Source organism: Phoxinus phoxinus (genome assembly GCF_949152265.1).
Source record: "Phoxinus phoxinus genome assembly, chromosome: 12".
NCBI classification, from domain to species: Eukaryota; Metazoa; Chordata; class Actinopteri; order Cypriniformes; family Leuciscidae; genus Phoxinus; species Phoxinus phoxinus.
Window position 1 is genome coordinate 6,904,140 of NC_136887.1, and position 21,905 is coordinate 6,926,044.

General features: G+C 40.0%; 2 protein-coding genes across 3 annotated transcripts in view; one reads left to right on the top strand and one right to left on the bottom strand.

The window, feature by feature from the left end:
* Nucleotides 1-21,094, top strand: part of nexmifb (neurite extension and migration factor b) — a 73,389-nt gene extending 52,295 nt beyond the window's left edge. The window contains exons 2-3 of the mRNA XM_079630252.1: nucleotides 2,302-2,423; nucleotides 15,795-21,094. Of these exons, the coding sequence (XP_079486378.1) occupies nucleotides 16,087-19,782 (3,696 nt within the window). The 5' untranslated portion in view covers nucleotides 2,302-2,423; nucleotides 15,795-16,086 and the 3' untranslated portion in view covers nucleotides 19,783-21,094. The remainder of the gene's footprint in view (nucleotides 1-2,301; nucleotides 2,424-15,794) is intronic.
* The window catches only part of znf711 (zinc finger protein 711), a 555,809-nt gene continuing 542,388 nt past the window's right edge, over nucleotides 8,485-21,905 (bottom strand). For both annotated transcript variants that reach the window (XR_013799704.1, XR_013799705.1), the window contains exon 10: nucleotides 8,485-8,595. The gene's annotated coding sequence lies outside the window, so the exon portion shown is untranslated. The remainder of the gene's footprint in view (nucleotides 8,596-21,905) is intronic.

Genomic DNA, 21,905 nt, shown 5'->3' on the forward strand with positions numbered 1-21,905 from the left:
TGTGTTCCTTCACGAGCCGCTTGCGCTGGTTTCTGTGACTAAAACTGCGACCACATTACATTAAATTTCCCCTACATTAATTTTTTTTAAAACATTGCTTAAAACTTACCTTTTTGCACAAGCATATTAAAATGCATCTTAATGCTATTTTATTGTTGTTACTAGGTTTTATATATATATAATCTTTTATAATGTTTCTTGGTTTGAATTTTTTATTTTTAGTTTTATGTTATGCTATGCTATCTGTATGTGCAGCTGTATTTAGATTGTGAAGCACTTTGGTCAACACTCGTGTTGTTTTAAGGTGCTATAGAAATAAATTTGACTTTGACTTTTGACTTTGACCAAACCTTATTTAATAATTTCAAACATGAATCTCGACTATATTAATAAATGCACATACGAAGCTCTATGTGACAATAAATAGTTTTGTTGTTGTTGTTGTTGTTGTTTTAATAAAAACACATTAATGTAATTGGGTATTATGAGAAATTTCATTGTTTAAATTTGAGAGAAATGTCTTGTAGAGAATGGGTTAATTTATGACAATATAGCCAATCAGGAAACTAGATTAGGTCAAATAAACCATGCAAATGAGTGACATTATGAGACTATACGAGACATTCTCTAGATTTGTACTTATATATGAAAGTGCATTAATTCAAATGGCAAATATAAATTTCTCAAATGACAATAATTGTTGTGATTATAACTTTAAGCACAATAATCGTTAGCCTATTATAAATTTAAACATAATACAGCATGACGAAAATATGACTAAGTTTTCAATGACAAAACTAGACTAAAATGCCCAGGCTTTTAGTCGACTAGGCCAAAACTTGACTGAATGAAAACAGGGCAAGGTTGACTAAATATGATAAAAACTTAAAAGTACATTTGACACAGGACTAAGACTAAATGTAAAAATAGCTTCATACTTCAATGGCGGCTTCTTCTCCGTCGGTCGTCCCCAGGATGTATACTATCAATGTACACTCCACCCTGGACTTTTATTTTTTGCTATGAACCGCTTTTCTTTCCCCTTGCTCCACGTCCTCCTCCCCCCTCAGTTGTTCTTTGTTTTCCTGCGGCGTGAGGACGTGCCTTTCCAGGACGGAAAACATGTCTAATCTGCTCTGCTCTCCGTGACCTCGTTTTTCTGAGTTGTCTTGATTTGTCATTATTTACACCTGGTGTCTAGTTATCTCATTAGTTCCCTTTGTTTGGTCCAAGTCCTCAGTTCTCCCTCAGTGTTTGTCGGCTCTCGAATATGCTTTCCTGTCTCTAGTATATTTGTCATTAAAGTCTATTTCCTAGTGTTTATCTTCATCTTCGTGAGCTTTATTACTGGCTGATCAACATGCTACTTCTTTTCTCTCTTAAATTAAATGAAATGTGAACAGGAAAGAGTACATATTGTGAAAAAGTACATACTTTTAGGGCATGGTAATAGTAGGCGAATTGGGACGTACCAGCGGTTACCATTGATTGAGAACCGTGGTAAAAGTGTCTGGTCACTCATCTGAAGCATTGCAAATGAATATTTCACCCATCTTCAAATATATGCCATTTTTATACTCAAAATAATTGACTTACAGTGCAATAATTTAATATTGAGCTGCTGTTTTTGATTGAATCATCTGCAGTGATTAGTATATTCTCTCATAAAGTCTTTTTCTCTGAATGTAGTGATTTATTTCAGAGCTTGTTTGTTCGGTTCAAGAACTCTTGACATTTCAGGCCAAGTCTTTTACACCACTTATACATCCCGTTTCTTTCTGTACGTGTGAGCAGATACAAATTACACGGTCATTCTGCACCATACAATATTGTTACTCCACTTATCTTTGTTTCAGTCACAGCTAGAAGTTGATTTATATCACCCAGTTCCCTTTGCCTGCAGTGAAAAATCGTGACGGCTTGATGTAATTACCATAAACAAATATGTTGAGCACTATATATACATACAAAGTTTCCAGGGGTTAACAACTGTAGTATGGGTGTTAAATTGAGCCTAAAATAGTAGATTGTTGCCGTGGTGATGCCGTGTTGCTCTGGTTCTTTACGTACATCTTCTTGCCTTGCAGCTTTCAATTTCAAAACAATTAGTTTAAAAGATAGAAATCATTAGCCCTTGATCTGTTTCAGATATGTGGGTATAACAGAAATTATTTATGGTGAATCCTCTTAAGTTTACAATTTAAAGACATTGTTCAGCCAGAAGAACTCTGACATTATTTACTCACCCTCACGTCGTTCAAACCTCATATCATTCAAACTTTATTGTGTCTCTTTATGTAGGAAGGAGCGATATAACGAAGCCCCACACGAGCAGGACAGACTCACATTGATGGACAGGAAACAGGCCCGGATCATCTTGCAAGCTTTGGGCTCAACAGAAACCAGCGAACTGGACCAGTCGGGTAAGAAAGTCAACCTTGGCATTTCACTGTAGACTTATTTTCTTCTTTATAATTTCATGTCACTTTGATATTATTAAAGGAATGCAAGGTTTGGTTAGGTCCATATTGTGACCAACTAGGGCTAAGCGATATGGCCAAATGTAGTATTAGTATTATCACAGTATTTTCTTTTCCATATCATTCGATAACAATATTTATCATGATATTGAATAAGAAAAAATTGCCCTAAGATACCTCACATAACTCAGAAAACAAAGAGCAATATGCAATTCTGCTCGTGGTTTACTTGTGTGTAACTAAGTGTCCCAACCTAGCCTGGTCCTATCAGACTCTCGTACATTTCATTTGTACAGAGAGTCTGGCCTCTCTCCATTGACAGGCGTTAACATCCTCGTAGGCGGGTACTCTGTAGAAGTTTAATACTATTGGATCTGCCCAGAGCCACTCTGGATCTGCCATAACCAATCGCTAACGTTTGGTCGTGACGTATGACGACTCAAGCTAGCGCACGACCTCAACATCATCGTTCTCAGCCACTCCCTCTGTTCGCTGATTGGACTGGTAAAAATTTGACCAGAGAAAACCCAAGAATACACCACAAACCCAGACGTAGTTCTGAAGGAAAATGAAAATTGAGCGGAAGTACGTAGGAGGGCGAAGCCAGGCTAGTCCTAACCACCAGACGCGATGCAATAAATGCCAGGCAGCAACTAGCAATTTGCTAGGCTATAAAGGTTATGCAAAATGATATTCAAAGTCACATTAGACACTTTTACCATTAAATAAAGCACACAGTCAGTACCTGAGATCACTTGTGTTTGTTGTTGTTCCATCCGCGATGTCACAGAAATAGAAACCGCTACTAAAATAGTATCGCAGTCATGGCTTTTTACGAGAAAAACTCTGATTAACACGGAAAACACGCCGTCGCATCGCATCTGGACATGGTGTAACTCAGTGTTTTTAAACAAAACTTTCTTTCTAATATTTGGTTCCACTAACCTGACAAACCTGGCAAATCCTGTAATTATTATTATTTCATCAGCAGAAGCGCTTGCTGCATCAACATGCCTTGTAAACACGACTTTGTTTCCAGGTAGACTGATAAAAACACCTAGGTTTCCTTACTGATGATATATTAGAGGATAGTTGATGGAGAAAGTGCTGGGTTTGAGTTTTGTGTGCCATATGCCTCAGACGGCCAGTGAACAGAATGTGGGTGTATCGTGGGTGTGACATTGGCTGGTTAATGACATGGCTGGTGAAGGATAACAGAAAGAGATGTGACGTAACTATCTGCAAAGGATTGTGTACATGGGGGAAATTCCACACACTGTAGAAGTAAATTACACAGTAAGAAGTAAAAGCTAAACTGCGTAAAACGAACCCGGATCTTGATCAGATGTCGACAAGCTCCGGCTACTCTTTATCAATCTTTTTTGGCTTTGCCAAGCGTTGACCTCTCTCTGGACATCAATTTCATTTTGATTTTAGATGTTGAATTGTGCCCCTTAGTGGTGCTTTTTGGTCTTAAAAAATATTTTTGGTGTCATTATCATCTTCACAGTCGAATGCTGTAGCTTTTTGCTGTATAATTGCTAAAAGGCTTATACTAATGAACTGGGAAAATCCTTCCTTTCCCACCTAGCTATGTTCATTGGATGCACGACCTGTTGCAGTTTATTCAAATAGAAAAAAATATTTACAATGCTTGGCAGAAAAGAACAATTTCACATGATTTGGCAACCTTTCATTTTGTACTTTAAAAAATAATATTGTCCTATAAGTAACCCTATATGTAACCCTTCCTCTGCGTTTGACCCTTTGTCACCGAAGGTAATATCTGACATTTTTGTCAAAATTGAGTTATTCTGTGACAACTTATTGATGTGATGTGTACATTTTGGGACTTTTTATTTAGAAAATAAAAAAGGTTCTATCTGAAAACCGCTCAGAAAGCAGAACGATATAATTCCTCGGTGGCGTCTTGCTGGTCTTGGCCTCGCTCTCATCCCTGATTAATTAAGGAACAGAGAGTTCATAAAAAGGGAAAGAAATAGTCTTTATCTTAGTAATGTTTACATTTTTGCTGCATTTTGTCTATATTGTTACTACAGTACATTGTATGTATAGGCTATATATAAGAACTGCTTTAAGCAGTATACATTTATGCACAATTGCACTAGACTTCCACTGAATGTACACATTGTTGTTTGATAATAAAAAAAAATGCTATTGAGTGGTGTGTCACAGATGCTGTTCATCTCCGATGCTGTTACCCGTGCTGCATGTGTCTGCAGTCCTGGGTCAGTGACGTGCTCATTCAGTGGTTCTCAGAGCAGGTTTGCTGAGACTCATCTGTAGTTTATCATAACCACACACTCCTCTCAGGCCCATCTCAGGGAATCGGGGCCCGGAGCTCAAACGGCCACAGTCACAGTCACAAAGATAAGTCCCGAAACACGGCTCACTCTCAGAGACTGAAAAACAGCTTCATTGAGCTCGCTTTAGATGGACGGCCAATAAATCATCCAACGTTTATTTTACTTTCATTTCCAACATCCAATGCAGATCAATTGATCCTTTGCTTCCATTCACATATGCCAGAGACCATTAAAGGGTTAGTTCACCCAAAAATGAAAATAATGTCATTAATGACTCACCCTCATGTCGTTCTAAGCCCGTAAGACCTCCGTTCATCTTCGGAACACAGTTTAAGATATTTTAGATTTAGTCCAAGAGCTTTCTGTCCGTCCATTGAAACTGTATATACAGTATACTGTCGATGTCCATAAAGGTAATAAGAACATCATCAAAGTAGTCCATGTGACATCAGTGGGTTAGTTAGAAGTTTTTGAAGCATCGAAAATACTTTTTGGTCCAAAAATTACACAAAATAAGACTTTATTCCACATTGTATTCTCTCCCAGGTCTGTTGTCAATCTGCGTTCACGACTCCGCAGTGACGCTGCTGACGTAAGACGCTGATGACGTGTTATCTGGTGCACCCGAGCTTCGTTTACAGTCTGAGGGAGACACACGCTATATTCAAGCTATTCTACATTGTTTGCGTGGATATCATTTTTTTAATGGTGCGTAAATGTGCATGTCGCGGATGAGACACTTTTACAGCGTGCGTTTCCCTCAGTCTATAAATGAAGCTCGGGCGCACCAGATAACACGTCATCAGCGTCTTACGCCATCAGCGTAACTGTGAAGGATTGACAACAGACCCGGGAGAGAATACAATGCTGAATAAAGTCTTATTTTGTGTTATTTTTGGACCAAAAAGTATTTTCGATGCTTCAAAAACTTCTAACTAACCCACTGATGTCACATGGACTACTTTGATGATGTTCTTATTACCTTTATGGACATGGACAGTATACTGTATATACAGCTTCAATGGACGGACAGAAATCTCTCGGACTAAATCTAAAATATCTTAAACTGTGTTCTGAAGATGAACGGAGGTCTTACGGGCTTAGAACGACATGAGGGTGAGTCATTAATGACATTATTTTCATTTTTGGGTGAACTAACCCTTTAAGCACTGGACTTACTTATGGATTCTCCTACGATACGATTGTCTACACCTCAGCTATTTAAATGTGTGTCATTGAGGCCCCGTTTACACGATGGGAAAACGCAGATATTTCTCTGCGTTTTGGCCTGTCATTTACACGAAAACGCCGTTTTTATCCCAGAAAACGATTATTTCTAAAAACTCCGGCCAAAGTGGAGATTTCTGAAAACGCCGGTTATATGTTGTCGTGTCAACTGGGAGAAACAGGGTTTTAGGTTCTCTCTTGTCGATTCTGAGGATTCTGATTGGCTTGCATGGCTTTATCCTTCTCCCTACACTGCCGCCCATAGGTTTGGCATAGTTATAAAGGCGCTCGACGGCGTATTTATGCGGGTTGTGTGCACGATGTTATTATTGAAAACGGAGGGGGGGAAATATTCGTTTCTCTAAATACCCGGCTATGTGTAAATGTGGCCTGAGATGGGAGGGTTGAAGGGACACCGGTAAGGGCCGATAGTTTTCAGTGTATTATGTTAGGGGTGCACCAAAGTCATGTAAGTAAAAGAAGATTGGCATCTGCATCTGATGAGTTTGAGTGGCTTTTTTAACGTGCAAGAGCACTTATCAACAATAAGAGAAGCGGTTTTCAGTGAATACAAATTTTGATGGTTTAACATTTGAAAATTAAGAAATTAAAACAGCCATAATTAATTTTATTGTAATGTAAGATTAAATTATTTTTTACTTAAATACTTGATTTTTTTAATTTACTGTGAAAAAGATTACAACAGTAATATTCGTCCTTTTTATTTAGTCATTTTTATATTTTTATTTAGTTATAATAATAATAATAATAACAATTATAAGCCATATTTATATGTAATGACAAAATGGGCCAAATTGTACACCACAAGCAAGCACTGAAAACCTGGAATTATCTTTTAAAATTGCATTTTAAATCACAATTGCAGTTTAATCAGAAAAACCACAATTCGATTTTCCCCCAAGTTGTGCAGCCTCACGATGTAATGTTAAACTGCATGCAAGAAATCACATAGACTATGTGCGGCTGATGTGTGATGTGATTTCCTTCCTTTATTTACATAGCCTAGCGTTTTTACAATACAGATCTTTTAAAGCTGAATTGCGGTGATAATAGGAAATTAATGCAATAAAGATTGTTTTGGCTGTACAGCAGATCTAGAAGAAAATCATTGTCCAGTTTAAGCAAGTTTTTGATTGATTAATTTAAAGAAATAAAGAAAAGAAGCATATTGTGCTTTAGTTAGTACTTAACATTCAATTCTTCATATGCTTCTTGTTTCTGTGGATTAACAACGCTCTGGTGATCTTTGGTCATTTTTGACCGAAACATTTAACGTTTTGGTTTTTAGATTTTTTTACTTCATGAAACTTGGTAAAGGTTGTGGCACTTTCTATGTGAAGAAAAAATGTGGACATGATAAGAAAAGGTTAAATGGTCCTGAAAGCATGAGTTTTTTTTAGAGTGAAACATGATTTGCTAAATATATAAATTTCATATAAAAATGTAATATAGTATTTTTTGTCATTTTTCATAATAATAAACTTCAACTTCTAACCTTACTTTTTTGTACTTTTTTTCTCTTCAGCAATAATCTGCCAAGTGTCTTATTTAAAAAGAGACCATCAAAGCATTCAAGATATACCACAGTTTAAGTTGAAAATGTCATTTTCAGGTCTATGCTCATTAACAGGTAATAGAAGGATTACAACTTCTACATAAGTATAATTTAGTACCATAGAATCCCCCCAAAATACAAAATATTAAATAAAAATACATAATCGAACTAGTAATAAATACATTCATTGGAAAAAAATCTGTCGCTTTTGATCGCTACGTGAGGAGCACTACAGAGTTAAGAAAGATTATAATAAAAAGCCGGAAAAAGAGAGCTAACAATCTTGTATGTCTCTATGGCAGTTGTGAGTTAACATTAACATGAATATCAGCATGAATTCTGGTCCATTTTAGACATTTAACGTAATCAAAAACTCACTCACAAAAGGTTATTATCACGTAAACCTACTAACCAACTACTAACTACTAACCATGTCTTTGCAGTGCAGATGAAGTATAGCGTGTGAAGTCTATGTTTTGGGAACAGTGGGATCTTGGACTGGATGGGAAGTCACTTTCACACAATGAGGAGATTATCTGTCAAACTGAAAGGTTCTTTATTGTCATATATGGTTCCATGAAGATCCAATTCCATCCATGTAACCTTCCTATTCCACAAAGGATTCTTTATAGATTTTTAAAACTTCTTACTAACAACAACAACAACCACCAAAAAGGTTATTTTAAGAACTGGTCACTAAAAAGGTACTTTGGGGAACCAAAATGTGACCCTGGATCACAAAGTCTCGAGTCGCACGGGTATATCTGTGGCAATAGTCAACAATACATTGTATGGGTCAAATGCCAAATTTCTTTAATGCCAAAAATCATTAGGATAATAAGTAAAGATCATGTTCCATGATATTTAGTAAATTTCCTACCGTAAATATATAAAACATGTATTTTTGTGAGTGAATGCAGCACAATCGTGAACATAAATGCACAACTTTAAAGGAGATTTTCTCAATGTTTCCATTTTTTTGCACCTCCAGATTCCAGATTTTTCAATAGTTGTATCTCAGCCAAATATTGTCCTATCCTAACAAACCATACATCAAGTGGTGTCAATAGACTGCTGTCTATGGAGGGTAGAAGGTATGAATAGTGATGCTGTGAGTTCTCATGTAGACCCTCTGGTGGCAGATGTCTTGCAGTGGTGCGAGGGCTGTAGTGGTGGTGATGGTCTGCAGGTTTTATCACACGCTGCAGTGCTTTATGAGCCTGGGCAGAGCTGTTGCCATACTGTGATCTAGACAATGATATACTCTCAGTATGTTCAACTAATGAGACTATCCTTCCTTTCAGAAGTAATACGTATTGATTAGTTGACAGAAAACAATATACAGTTGACTTTGAAGATAGCAAACAAAACTCTTGAATATCTTTATCAAATCCAGCAACTAGTTCTTCCTCAGAAGTCCTCATTGTTGCAGATAGTAAATATGATTTTGTCCCATTAGGCTGATTATAACCTGTGCAGCCTGACTCCTGAATATTGTGTATGCAATTTTGTGAAAGCCTTTTCCATTTTGTGTGCAGCAAAAACAGTAGTTCACCCAAAAATCATCATCAAATCTGTCATTGTGGACCTTGACAGTCAGAGTGGTTGACATCTCCACTGACAATACCTTTTTTGTTCCATGACTGGCCGCAAAAGATGTCCAAGATCTGTGGCTTTCATATTTGAAAAGCAAAACTGGCTTATAATCATATTCATGATCCAATTTCACCATCTGTGTTCCTCTTACAGTAATGTGGTTATGTGTAGCTCAAGGCCACATGAAGATACCGCAATATAGCAGAACTGAATCTTTAGTAAACAGGAATCCCATTTGGCCATATTTTCCCCTCTTCTCGAGTGCAAGTGAAGCCTGTGGGTTTGGAATATTCAAGCGCCTCACAATCCGATCCGATTCTGGGAGTCACGATCCGATTCTGGGAGTCACGATCCGATTCTGTGAGTCACGATCCGATTCGATTCTGGGAGTCACGATCCGATTCTGGGAGTCACGATCCGATTCTGGGAGTCACGATCCGATTCTGGGAGTCACGATCCGATTCTGGGAGTCACGATCCAATTCTGGGAGTCACGATCCGATTCTGGAAGTCACGATCCGATTCTGGGAGTCACGATCCAATTCTGGGAGTCACGATCCGATTCTGGGAGTCACGATCCGATTCTAGGAGTCAAAATCCGATTCTGGGAGTCACGATCCGATTCTGGGAGTCACAATCACAATCCGATTCTGGGAGTCACGATTCGATTCTGGGAGTCACGATCTGATTCTGGGGGTCATAATCCGATTCTGGGAGTCACGATCCGATTCTGGGAGTCACGATCCGATTCTGGGAGTCACGATCCGATTCTGGGAGTCACAATCCGATTCTAGGAGTCACGATCCGATTCTGGGAGTCACGATCCGATTCTGGGAGTCACGATCCGATTCTGGGAGTCACGATCTGATTTTGGGAGTCACGATCCGATTCTGGGAGTCACAATCCGATTCTGGAAGTCACGATCCGATTCTGGGAGTCACAATCCGATTCTGGGAGTCACAATCCGATTCTGGGAGTCACGACCCGATTCTAGGAGTCAAAATCCGATTCTGGGAGTCACGATCCGATTCTGGGAGTCACGATCCGATTCTAGGAGTCACGATCCGATTCTGGGAGTCACGATCTGATTCTGGGAGTCACGATCCGAGTCTGGGAGTCACGATCCGAGTCTGGGAGTCACAATCCGATTCTGGGAGTTACGATCCGAGTCTGGGAGTCACGATCCAATTCTGGGAGTCACGATCCGATTCTGGGAGTCACGATCCGATTCTAGGAGTCACAATCCGATTCTGGGAGTCACGATCCGATTCTGGGAGTCACGATCTGATTCTGGGGGTCACAATCCGATTCTGGGAGTCACGATCCGATTCTGGGAGTCACAATCCGATTCTGGGAGTCACGATCCGATTCTGGGAGTCACGATCCGATTCTGGGATTCTGGGAGTCACGATCTGATTTTGGGAGTCACGATCCGATTCTGGAAGTCACGATCCGATTCTGGGAGTCACAATCCGATTCTGGGAGTCACGATCCGATTCTGGGAGTCACGATCCGATTCTGGGAGTCACGATCTGATTCTGGGAATCACGATCCGATTCTGGGAGTCACAGTCCGATTCTGGGAGTCACAATCCGATTCTGGGAGTCACAATCCGATTCTGGGAGTCACGACCCGATTCTAGGAGTCAAAATCCGATTCTGGGAGTCACGATCCGATTCTGGGAGTCACGATCCGATTCTGGGAGTCACGATCCGATTCTGGGAGTCACGATCTGATTCTGGGAGTCACGATCCGAGTCTGGGAGTCACGATCCGAGTGTGGGAGTCACGATCCGATTCTGGGAGTTACGATCCGATTCTGGGAGTCACGATCCGATTCTGGGAGTCACGATCCGATTCTGGGAGTCACGATCCGATTCTGATTCTGGGAGTCACGATCCGATTCTAGGAGTCACGATCCGATTCTGGGAGTCACGATCCGATTCCAAAACAATTCTTGAGATATTTTTTCCCCTTATTAACTAATTTCTTTACCGATTTTGAATCTTACATTTAATTGTACAAGTACATTTAAAATGTTTTAATTTAATTAATTAGAATTTTCAACTGACTAAATACCATATACAGGTGAAACTCGAAAATTTTTAATATGGTGCAAAAATTAATTTATTTCAGTAATTCAACTTAAAAGATGAAACTAATATATTATATAGACTCATTACATGCTAAATGAAATATTTCAAGCCTTTATTTGTATAATTTGGATGATTATGGCTTACAGAGCGTGCAGCTATTTTCCCATTCAATTCTATATTTTTGTGCTCTTTTCTTTTTCGTCGGCTGCTCGGAGGCAGTCATTTTTACATTTCCCGCTGTTGTCACTTGTCGTCATCGTTGCTACGATACATGAATGACTGATCACAATGACTGAAACGACCAATTAAAAGGGCATTCTCTGATGATGTTCCAAGATGTTAAAAACGCGACGCTGATCATAGACAAACAGGGGGATAAATTATTATCTACCGCACGCACCGTCGTTTTTTTTTTCTTAGCATAGCCTAAGCCTACAAATGTCTTCGTTCATAGTCTGACATATATTAAAAGCTATGTGTGTGTCTGTCATGGATTTGCACTGAATTGATTCTCAAAAATACGGAACAAAGTGCGTTCCGTATCAGTTCAATACGGAACAAGACTTTTATGTGTCAAATACGGAACGGTTGGCAACCCTAATCGGGATATATCTGAGAATTTTTTTTCTAGTCCTGATGCTGCAACAAGGCAGAGGATGTTCACCAAGTCTGACAGAGGTTAGGTGTATGAGAACACTGACACTTTCCAAAAGAAAGGCTAAGCCCTTATGCTTTCCTGTACTTCCCCATGGATTCATGACATGCAGTCAGTCTGACACTAATAGAACACATTATTCTAGAAGAGTCTAACAACATTTCTCTCATTTGTTTCACAGAGATTGCAGATTTATGTTTCATATGTGGTGGCTAATTGTGAAGTCTATGATATTCCGTTGCAAATTGAAAACGAGTCCCGCCCGATGTCAGAAGCAATTAGTTAGCATACAAGAACTCCCCATAATGACAGCTTAGAGCAGTATAGATCTGTTGAACAGCTGAGGCTTCTGGACCAGCATGCAAGTCTAGACTCAATCCTAGCAGAAATGCCTTGCAGAAGGCAGACGCAAAATGTGTGGGGAAGCTATTTCTAGCTATTATTCTAGTGAATGAGAAACAGCTGCAGTGTTTGAGTAAACCGCCATAGAGCTATTGTCGCTAAAGAGCTAGAACTAGTGAATGAATTTTACAGATTTAATAGAAAGAGAATGATGTGATGTGAGCTAAATCAGTGGGAGAGGCAACGCAAACATAAAGACATGAGAAAAAACATAATAATTGTGGAAAGAGGGGTGGGGCTGAAAGCTGTGGGAACGGATCGAGGCCGGTGGCGCAAGTGTTAATGATGCTTGTTCCTGTGCGTCACACGGGTCTCGAGTCCCACGGAGGAAGTCCGGAAGGATAAAAGGAGGAGTGAAGAGAGAGGACCAGGCCTGGGACATTTATGTTTTTGTTTTTATTTTAGTTTATGCGGCAGTCGTCCATGAGGGGTTGCTGCTTTACTTTCTTTTTGTGTTTATTTTTTAAGTTATGTTTAAAATACGCCGGTTCCCGGCTCCTCCTTTCCTTGTCTACAAACCTTTGTTACAATCATGTTTTAATTTTATAGATCTATGTTTAGGCCTATATGCTTTAGGTTGTTTTCTTATTAAGTTTGAAAACTCACATTTGAAAACACGAGGCCAAAATCAAGCTGCATTTCCACCGTCAGATCAGTAGCCCCGCAACGCTACCCTTAAGTCCAAAGTATACTTCGTTTTTTTTTCTTATGCGTACGCTAGCGTATGTATACAGTTGAACTCATAACCTATCAAAGCGCACTCCATGCGTGAATGCAGGCGGTCGACGCATGCGCTCTAAAAAGATCTTTATCCAGTGTCTGCACTATTTTTCTCCAGAAGATATGACCAATACAATTTATTTGGACTCTTTTAAACTAAAGTTGCGGCTCTCACAACCCCAGTTTACAGTTTAGTAACCAAGGACCAGATGTTTGAAAGAAAACCCGGAGTCAGACTTATATTAAATTGAAGAACAGTTTTACTGAAGATAGTTTGCAGTTTCATCAGCGGAAGTCAGCTTCAAGACTCACACAGGAGTTCGTAGGCCGCCCCGCTTACAGTTACAAAGATCACAGCAGTTATACCCTTCACCAAGGTCTAAGCTACGGCCTTGCTTCAGGTTGAATGATTCTCATTGGCTAAGAAAAATATATCATAGTAAATTTCCACACATATACAGATAGACTGAACCATATCTCTATCGTTTGTGGAGCTGACACTCGGACCCTGATGTTAGGCACGTCGTGACCTTCCAGGTCGCAGATTTGGGTTGTTGGGCGCTAGCCTGTCCCGAACAAAGGCTCAGTCAATCTCCAATTATACCAGTGGTTTCTTAACCTGTAACCAAAAAGACCAACACACACACCGACACACAGCTTTTCCAAGGTTGGATTTGTCCAGGCTCTAACTATAAACAGGAGAGTTTTCTCAAAACATCAAGATAATACGTTCTTTCTCTCAAGGAGAGCTATACTTTAGTCTAACTGGAAAGTAAGGCTTTAACAAAGAAATGGTCCCTTAAACTATTGGCTTCAATGACCCCTATATGTTTTAACATGTTGAAGACCTTTCTCAAACACAAAACAAGTCCATATTTCATTTCTGGAAGCCGGGCTAAATAAGCAAGCACTGTTACTGCATCAGATATCAAATACAGGCATTTGAGAATACATGAAAAGAACATTTCAGTAATCACACTAGTAACTTCTATAACAAAGTAAAATCTCCAGAGAAGTCATTCAACTCATTTGATATTTAGAAGGAAAAATATTGATTAATACCTTGATTAAAATCACTCTTTACATATACATTGAAGCAGCAGTCTATTCCAATCCACCCCTTCACTTTATTTCCGCTTTCCGGCCCGGGCCAGTGTTCCCACCTTGTGGAACAGCCGATTGTGCAAAACAAATTCAATGTGCATGTGTGACCTGCGCACACAAAGTAATTCTTATTTGTAACAAAATAAAAAATCAGGTGGTGTGCGTACGGTCCACACTGGCAACATGCACTGTATGAAGCTTTAAAGGGGTAGTTACACTAAAATAAAAAAAATGAAGTCATAAATGACTCACCCTGGTGTTGTTCTAATGCCGTTTCCCCTTCTTTCATTTATGGACCCAGAATGATCCCATGTGACACGTGTCATGTATTCCAAGTGTTCTGGGGGTGTACGATATGAAATTTAATGTATTATTTAAAACAAATCCTGACCTTGGTTGCTGGTCTTCTCTGCACTGCTACGCGACGTGCATATTCGTATGACTCTGGCTAAGTTTCCATTCACTTGTCAAAGGAATTATCTGAAGTTCGGTAAAAAAACTCATGCGAATAAAGCTGGTGAAAGTGTGTTTCCATCCAACGGCTTTAAAGCGAATAGAAACCTGTGCGTAATGACGTAATTTTGATGTGACGTCATTACGCACAGGTTTCTATTCGCTTTAAAGTATTCGTACCGATACTAAAATGTGATGTGTAAACACTGCAGATCACTGATTGGTCAGAGAGAATCGTCACTACCAGCATCATTAGATTTGCGAATCAAGACACCAAACCCGCTAACAGCAACAGCCACCGCAGTATCGTTTGTTCACGCGACTTTTTTAAACGACTGGCTTTAAACGACCGTCACACTCAACTTGGCTTGGAAATGGCTGAATTGTGGTCAGTAGATGAGGTGCAGACGTTGGTAGCGGAGGAGCGGATGATGTCATTATTCTATTAATGATTCTTTAATACAGTGGTTCTCAACTCCAGTCCTCGCGACCCACTGCTCTGAACATTTTGTATGTCTCCCTTATTTAACACACCTGAATCAGATCATCAGTTAGTTGGAGAGAGTCTGCGAGGACTGGAGTTGAGAACCACTGCTTTAATATATGCGAAACAAATTAAAAACTGCATTGTTCCTCGTGACAAATGGTAGCAAACTGAAACTTGAAATTGTCATTACTATTCTTAAGCTACAAATTAAATCTCTTTATATAATTAATAATTATACAAATTAATAAACAATACAAGTATCATTTGAAAAGAAAAAATGCATTTTACAGGTAGTGGATTCTTGGAAAGCACTATTCATAACTTCATAATTTGTAGCTCAAGTGAGTACAAAGTGCTCAAAATTATTTTTCTTAATCTTTTTCTTTCTTTCTTTCTTTCTTTCTTTCTTTCTTTCTTTCTTTCTTTCTTTTTTTTTCTTCTATTTTTTTTTACAATTACAGTATATCAACGTCCATGACCCAATCAAATTCTGGTGGTTAAAATCATACTTTATTATCACTGATTCGCTTATACATCCCATTACAATAGTCAAATGCATTACAGTCGTCTTTAAAATATTACTATTCTAACGGATTATTGTAGTATTCACTAATATTTTAACCAGTATTAATGTTGTGCTTGTTTTTCTTGTTTGTCTTTTTTTTTTGTCTAGGATCACATAATCTGAAGGGTAATCGAAAGCTGTATGGTGTCGCAGATGCTGCCTTACACACATCCTCCACAGCTGCTGCAGAGAGCACGAAGAGAGGCAATTCGTACTGCCACAGTGTCAAATTGGCCTTAAAGAAGCACTACTTACCACGGCCACTTTCAACACAAACTCATTTAGAGAACCACCCGACTGATGAGTCCACAAACTACACAATATCCTTCACACCCTGTGCTGCCAAGGGCTTGAGCCCCCTGGGCCTTTCCAAGTAGACCGCAATCAGATCCATTTCACCATGATAGAACCTGCGAGCATCCCTGGGCTCACACAGGACTGTTTGACTCAGCAGAGTCCTACCTGTCCGGGCTGCTTTATTGAGACCAAGGATTTGTCCAATGTAGAGGCCAGTATCAACCTCAAAATGGCTGACATGACGCGGGACTACACCACCTGCCCTATCTCTGATATTAACATTCAATGTATGAGCACAAGTGAAACAGTAAGTTATGGAGAAGCGCTCCTCTCGGATCAACTTTTGAGCTTTCCTGTCCCCAAAACCCAGCTGTTGGAGAAGAAGGACACAGAGAAAATAGACTTAGATGATTCAGCCTCCAAAAACCTGTATGAGGGTCTGCTATTAGACAAGTGCAATGGAGACGATGGCTTGCTTACCAATCCAAATCAGGACTGGGGCTATTTTGAGTCCTTCATTAGCGAGAGTAAGATGGAATTGCTGGATCTCTGCTCCAAGAACGAGCTCTCCGTAAATCTCTTCTCTGAAGAGGACGTGGGCAATTATATGTTTGATGATGATGATGATTCCACTCTGAGCAGTGATGTGTGCTCGCTAAAGATTCGCTACGAGTCCTTCCAGGACAACATGAGGGAGAAAACCAATGTTCTGCAAGAAGAAACCCAGTTCAACTTTTTCCCAAGTGTCTTGGTAAACTGCACAAAGAAAGAGAGTAGTGGGGTAAAGCGAGTTGTGGATGATCTACCACCAAAATCAGAGGAGCTTGAATTCCAAAATGACAGCAAAGGGGATGAAAATGACTGCTCCATTGAGCAGACACCCGATTACAACCAGAAAATGAACTACTTCATTGATTCAAGCAACTCAGCTGAAGACTCAGGAGAGTATAGTGATGACAGCTCCTCCACCATTTCCTCTCTTGACACCTTCCAAGACAACAGGCCTAAAAACTTGTTCTCACGAAAGAACGCAAGCTGCTCAAACCATCTGAACTATGGATTACGGGCCAAGAGAAAAATTAGGTATAGTGATGACTACTTGTATTATGTTGAATCCACTGATGGGGAAAGAAACATTGAAAAGCGAGAGAAACTACCGATTGGTCCAAAACAAGAAGAGGATCTTGATTGGTGCCCTAAAAAGAGACGAAAATACTCTCGCAAGGATCCACCTGTAATAATCAAATACATTATTGTGAACAGGTTCAAAGGAGACAAATGCATGGCTATAAAGCTGGGCAGAATTGAATCAGCCGACACGACAGTAAGCTTAAATGAGGATAAAATCAACAAATATGAGAAGCTTGCTCCTCTGAAAGATTTCTGGCAGGAGAAACAGAGAGAAAGAGAGGAACAGCTTAAGCTGGCAGCAGGAGGTAAACACAATTCTCACCATCATGCCTTTAGTTCGAGTCCCTCCAAAAGGAAATACAAGCTAGCAAACAGGCTTAGAATTCAGAGAATTCATACTGTGGAGCAATCACCCAACACCCAGGGCCCCTTTGCCTCTGATCCCAGGCAGGAGGTTTCTTCTACAGATGAAACTGCCTCCATGGGAATGCCATTAACAATAGCCACCAGCTGTGCAAGCACATTAGGCCCCAATGACATCATACACACTGCCACCCGGAAGAGCAGATCACAAGAGAGGGAGGAAGGCAGAATAGGAAATCAAATATTCAGAATACAGAAATTCAGAAGCGAAGCCAGACTTAGGAGCAAGAAAATGAGAGACCTTGTGGAGAATAGCGAGAGCGTGACAGACCTGACAGAAGTTTGCTCGCTGCAGAAAACGATGGACGCAGTAGGAGGTGCTGAAGATAAAAACGTCAGCCCAGCTGCACACAGTCCTCATTTGTGTGAGAGTCAAACAGCTAATGCCTCTGACAAATTTGCTTTTGTGACTACCACCTGCTCCCCTAACAAAGAGGCATCGTCTGAGAATATGGCTGCAAGTGTTTCCGTTATCCCAGGGGGCTACCTGCAAACATTGTTAGATGCCTCTGATTCTTCAGGTAGCACTGGCATCCAGTTTTTCCCTCAGCAGACCCACCACTCTCTGGATCTCTCTTTGGAAAAGCAGCAATTCACCTCAATTCAGATAGCACAAAGTTGTGTCCTTTCTCCACCATCAGAATCAGAGCTCCAACAGTCACCCCAGAATTGTCCAACTCTCACCCAGATGTGGCACCCGCAGCTTGGCCCCAACCAGCAGTTTGGTGCTGCAGATATTGTTGAATCTGCGATCCAACCCAACAGCTTCACTGGAGAGATGGCTATGCCGATGTCTGAGAGTCTGACTGTGTCAGGCTATAGTCAGCTGAGTCTGGAGAGCAACAGAATGCTTTATGAGAAGAATTACATGCCTGAGCAGCCATTGCCTCCTGATGCTGAGTTTCAGACATGTCAGGGGCAGCCACAGTTTCAAAGAGCCACACTGCACACCGACAACGGCCGACTCATCAGTTTCGACTCAGTTGGCTCATTGTCAGCTGCTTCTAGCAATTACAGCTCTCTGAGTCTTAAGTCCTGCGAGAAAGATGGAGAGGATGATGTGAATGAGAACTTTCTGGCCCACTGCAGTCCCAAACTGGTGATTCAGCAGAGTATCGAAGCAATCACACCCCTGAGGGAGTCCACAGACTTGCTGGATATCTCCAACTTCACTCCCGATAAATTCAGACACACATCACTGTCAGAACTCTCTCCTCCAGAGACACCTAATTTATCCCCTCAAGTTATGGGCCGTGAGATGAAAATAGCTGGGAAGGCCACTGACCTCCAGGACGGGGCTAAGATGTCATGCACCAAAGACATGGACTGGAACCGCAAAATGATCGAGCAGCGAGATCTGTCTAGATATTCAGTAGATGGTCATGAGTATCAACTGCACATTTTTAATGGTGAAGACAACTTAAGCCTGGGGACGAAAGAGGAAAATCTAGCTGACTTTGATGGTGATATGATGAGTGCAATTAAGGGGACCAAGGCGAAAAGGAAAAATACCAACAAACAAACTGCAGGGCAGGGTACCAAAAAAAGCAAAGCCCCAAGAGCCCCTAAGGCAGAAAAGGGAAAAATTCCACGTCAGACATCAAGAGCATCTAAAAAGTTAAAGGCTTTACTGGATGAGAAGGGTGGTAAAGGCCAGACTGAGGGCGCTGGTCATCCACTACAGGACAGTGGCTCTGAGGAATGGACAGGAATAGTTTGTTCAGAGGGCAAAAGTCAAACCCACGATGACCAGCGAGAGTTTGAAGAGCCATCCAACATCTTGTCAAATATTGTCTCAGGGATGGCCGAAGTACAGAGATTCATGATGGCCTCTGTTGAGCCAATATGGGGCCCGGCAGCAAATGTCTGCTTGCCCTCAGAGGCCAACAGCCTCAAGTTAAAAACTCTCAAAATCCTTGCAGGAACTTCATCTGACCCGAAGAAGAAAGGCACTTGTGGGGCTAATGGGGGCACAAAAGGCAGAAAAGGTGGGACAAAAGGTGGCAAAAACCAGGCAAAGTTAAATGCCTCCCTGCCTTTTTTCCCTCAGTTGGCTTTGGGCTGTAACGTGTTTGACAAGCCTAGCCTTGGCGTTCCTGGTGTAAATGGGCCTGCGCACAAAAAGATGTACCGTCACAAAACCAGTGCAAAATTCCCTCGGATTGAAAATCTAAAGGGCACGCGACCAGAACGAGACTCAAATAAGGACATATCATTAATGGCATCTTTTGAGAAACTGAGGTAATATTTTATATCTAGCTGCTGATGCACGTTCCTCACTTTCCCACTTCCTCCTCATTTCTTGACTCAAGACCAGAGATGCATGGATTTACGTTATTCTTTAGTACCCCCTCCTTCTTTTTGCCCCCGAAGAGGATATTGATATCTTGCATGAGAAACTTCTTGTACTCGCAAACTACCTATTGATTGATTGTGCAAAGCTTGATTGAGATTTTAGATGACCATGGCTGCATTTTTCTTCTGCATTCTTGTTTTGCTGTTTTTTTCCCCCCTCGCAGTTGCTGATTAGTTTTTGTCTGAAGAAAAGGAAAAACTTTGATAAGTGCAAATTCTCTTTTTTGGACCTTTTTTTGTTCAGTTCTCAGTGAATCTTGCTGCCCTCATGTAATTATATTTCTCTCTTCAAACATGTAGCTATTAAAATGTCTTTGTGTGAAACAAGCTCCCAATTTGATTATGTATGCTGAAACCGATGCCCTCTCCTCTCTTTTTACCCTTTTACTGCCTGACTTTTTTAAGTGTGAATTGCTCAGCCCCTTGTCTAAGATAACAACATCCTTGGTACATCCCTAAACATTATCAGCACACAATGGGACCATTTTGTATTGAAGACATATCAGATTAATGTTGTTCTAATTACTTTTACTGTTGGAATGTACTTATGATTTTCTCTTATCTACTATGCTTTTTACAGGAGTTGTACTGGAAATTGTTTTAGATGGACATTTCTATGCCATGGAAATCCCAAAATGCTTCTTTTTTTTACTTTTTTTTTACAGTATCTTTACTGTATCACTCTACAGAAATGCACTCTTTAAAACGAAACATGAATACTATTCGTGTCCCAAATATAAATGATCTGTGCATTTATAATCTGAATGAATACTGGCTATATAACAATTGCTATCCTAATGAATGCTGGCTGTTCTCTCAAGACTTGTTTTTGGTTAGTTGTTTTGTCTGTTTTCTTTGGGCACCCTATTGTTTGAAGAGCACCTGCAGCTGACAGTGGTACAACCACTCAACCAAAACAACTAGACTCTGAACTTTTTTTACTTTTCCCACCTTGCTTGCCAAATTCAATGTACCTCAGCATTACTTCTGCTTAGAAACAAAAAAGAGAAGAAACTTCTAAACACAGAAAGAAGAAAAATGAGAAAGGTGGACGCAGATAATGTTAATAGAGGACGGTATCAGTTGGTAAGCAATCATTTCACAATCTACTGTAACAGGGACTGGGAACATAATGTTCCATATTTTGCGTATTTGTTGAATGGGATACTTTTGACAATTTAACCCACTTTTAAACATTTGCCTTCCGGTTTGCCATAAATGTTTAAGTATCCTGTGCTAACAATTTCATCTGACAACAAGAAGTTGTTCATATGTGAATTAAAAAAAAAAAATTTTGTTGAACATGCTGTTTTTTTACTTTTTTTTCTATTTTTTTTTCTTTTTCAGTTTAGTTCATTTTATTAGTGGAACATAATTATTAACACATTTGCTTTGCTATTGTTGCAGAATTCCAACCTTTGAAACCAAATTGGTCCTTTCAAAAGCACATTGGCATTTACCACATATAGATTTGTAGACGACACCTTTGATTTAAGAGTTGCTCTAGGAGGATATCTCAGGTAAAGTAATGCCTTACCTATAGCTTTTACCTTAGACAGATTTCACTCCGCCCCCTCTGCCTCTAGCCGGCCATGTTTAGCACCAGGATGATGCTGATGGGAAACTGCACATGGGCCGCTCGCCCAACTTGCCTGCCTTCTCTCATTTCTGCCTGTTGTCAACTGAATGTACTTCTAGTTTTCTACAATGTGCCACTGTTAAGCTGCCTCCTCCTACTGGTGCTAAGAAGGTAATTGTATTCTCCCAGAAATTATGAAACAAGGAATATTTGAATTGAAAACCCTACTCCTCTCTTTATGAATGTACAATATATGGTTCTGTTTGATGTATTCACGACACAATTCTTTGTCATTAATTGGAATTGCTTTTGCCTTTTTGTTGGAGAAATTATCAAGCTTTATAAATATTGTCTAGAGTTGATACCAGAGGGACTCTCGACATCACAAAAAAATTGTATATTTTTCTCTGTGCCAATTTGTAAGATATTTTGTA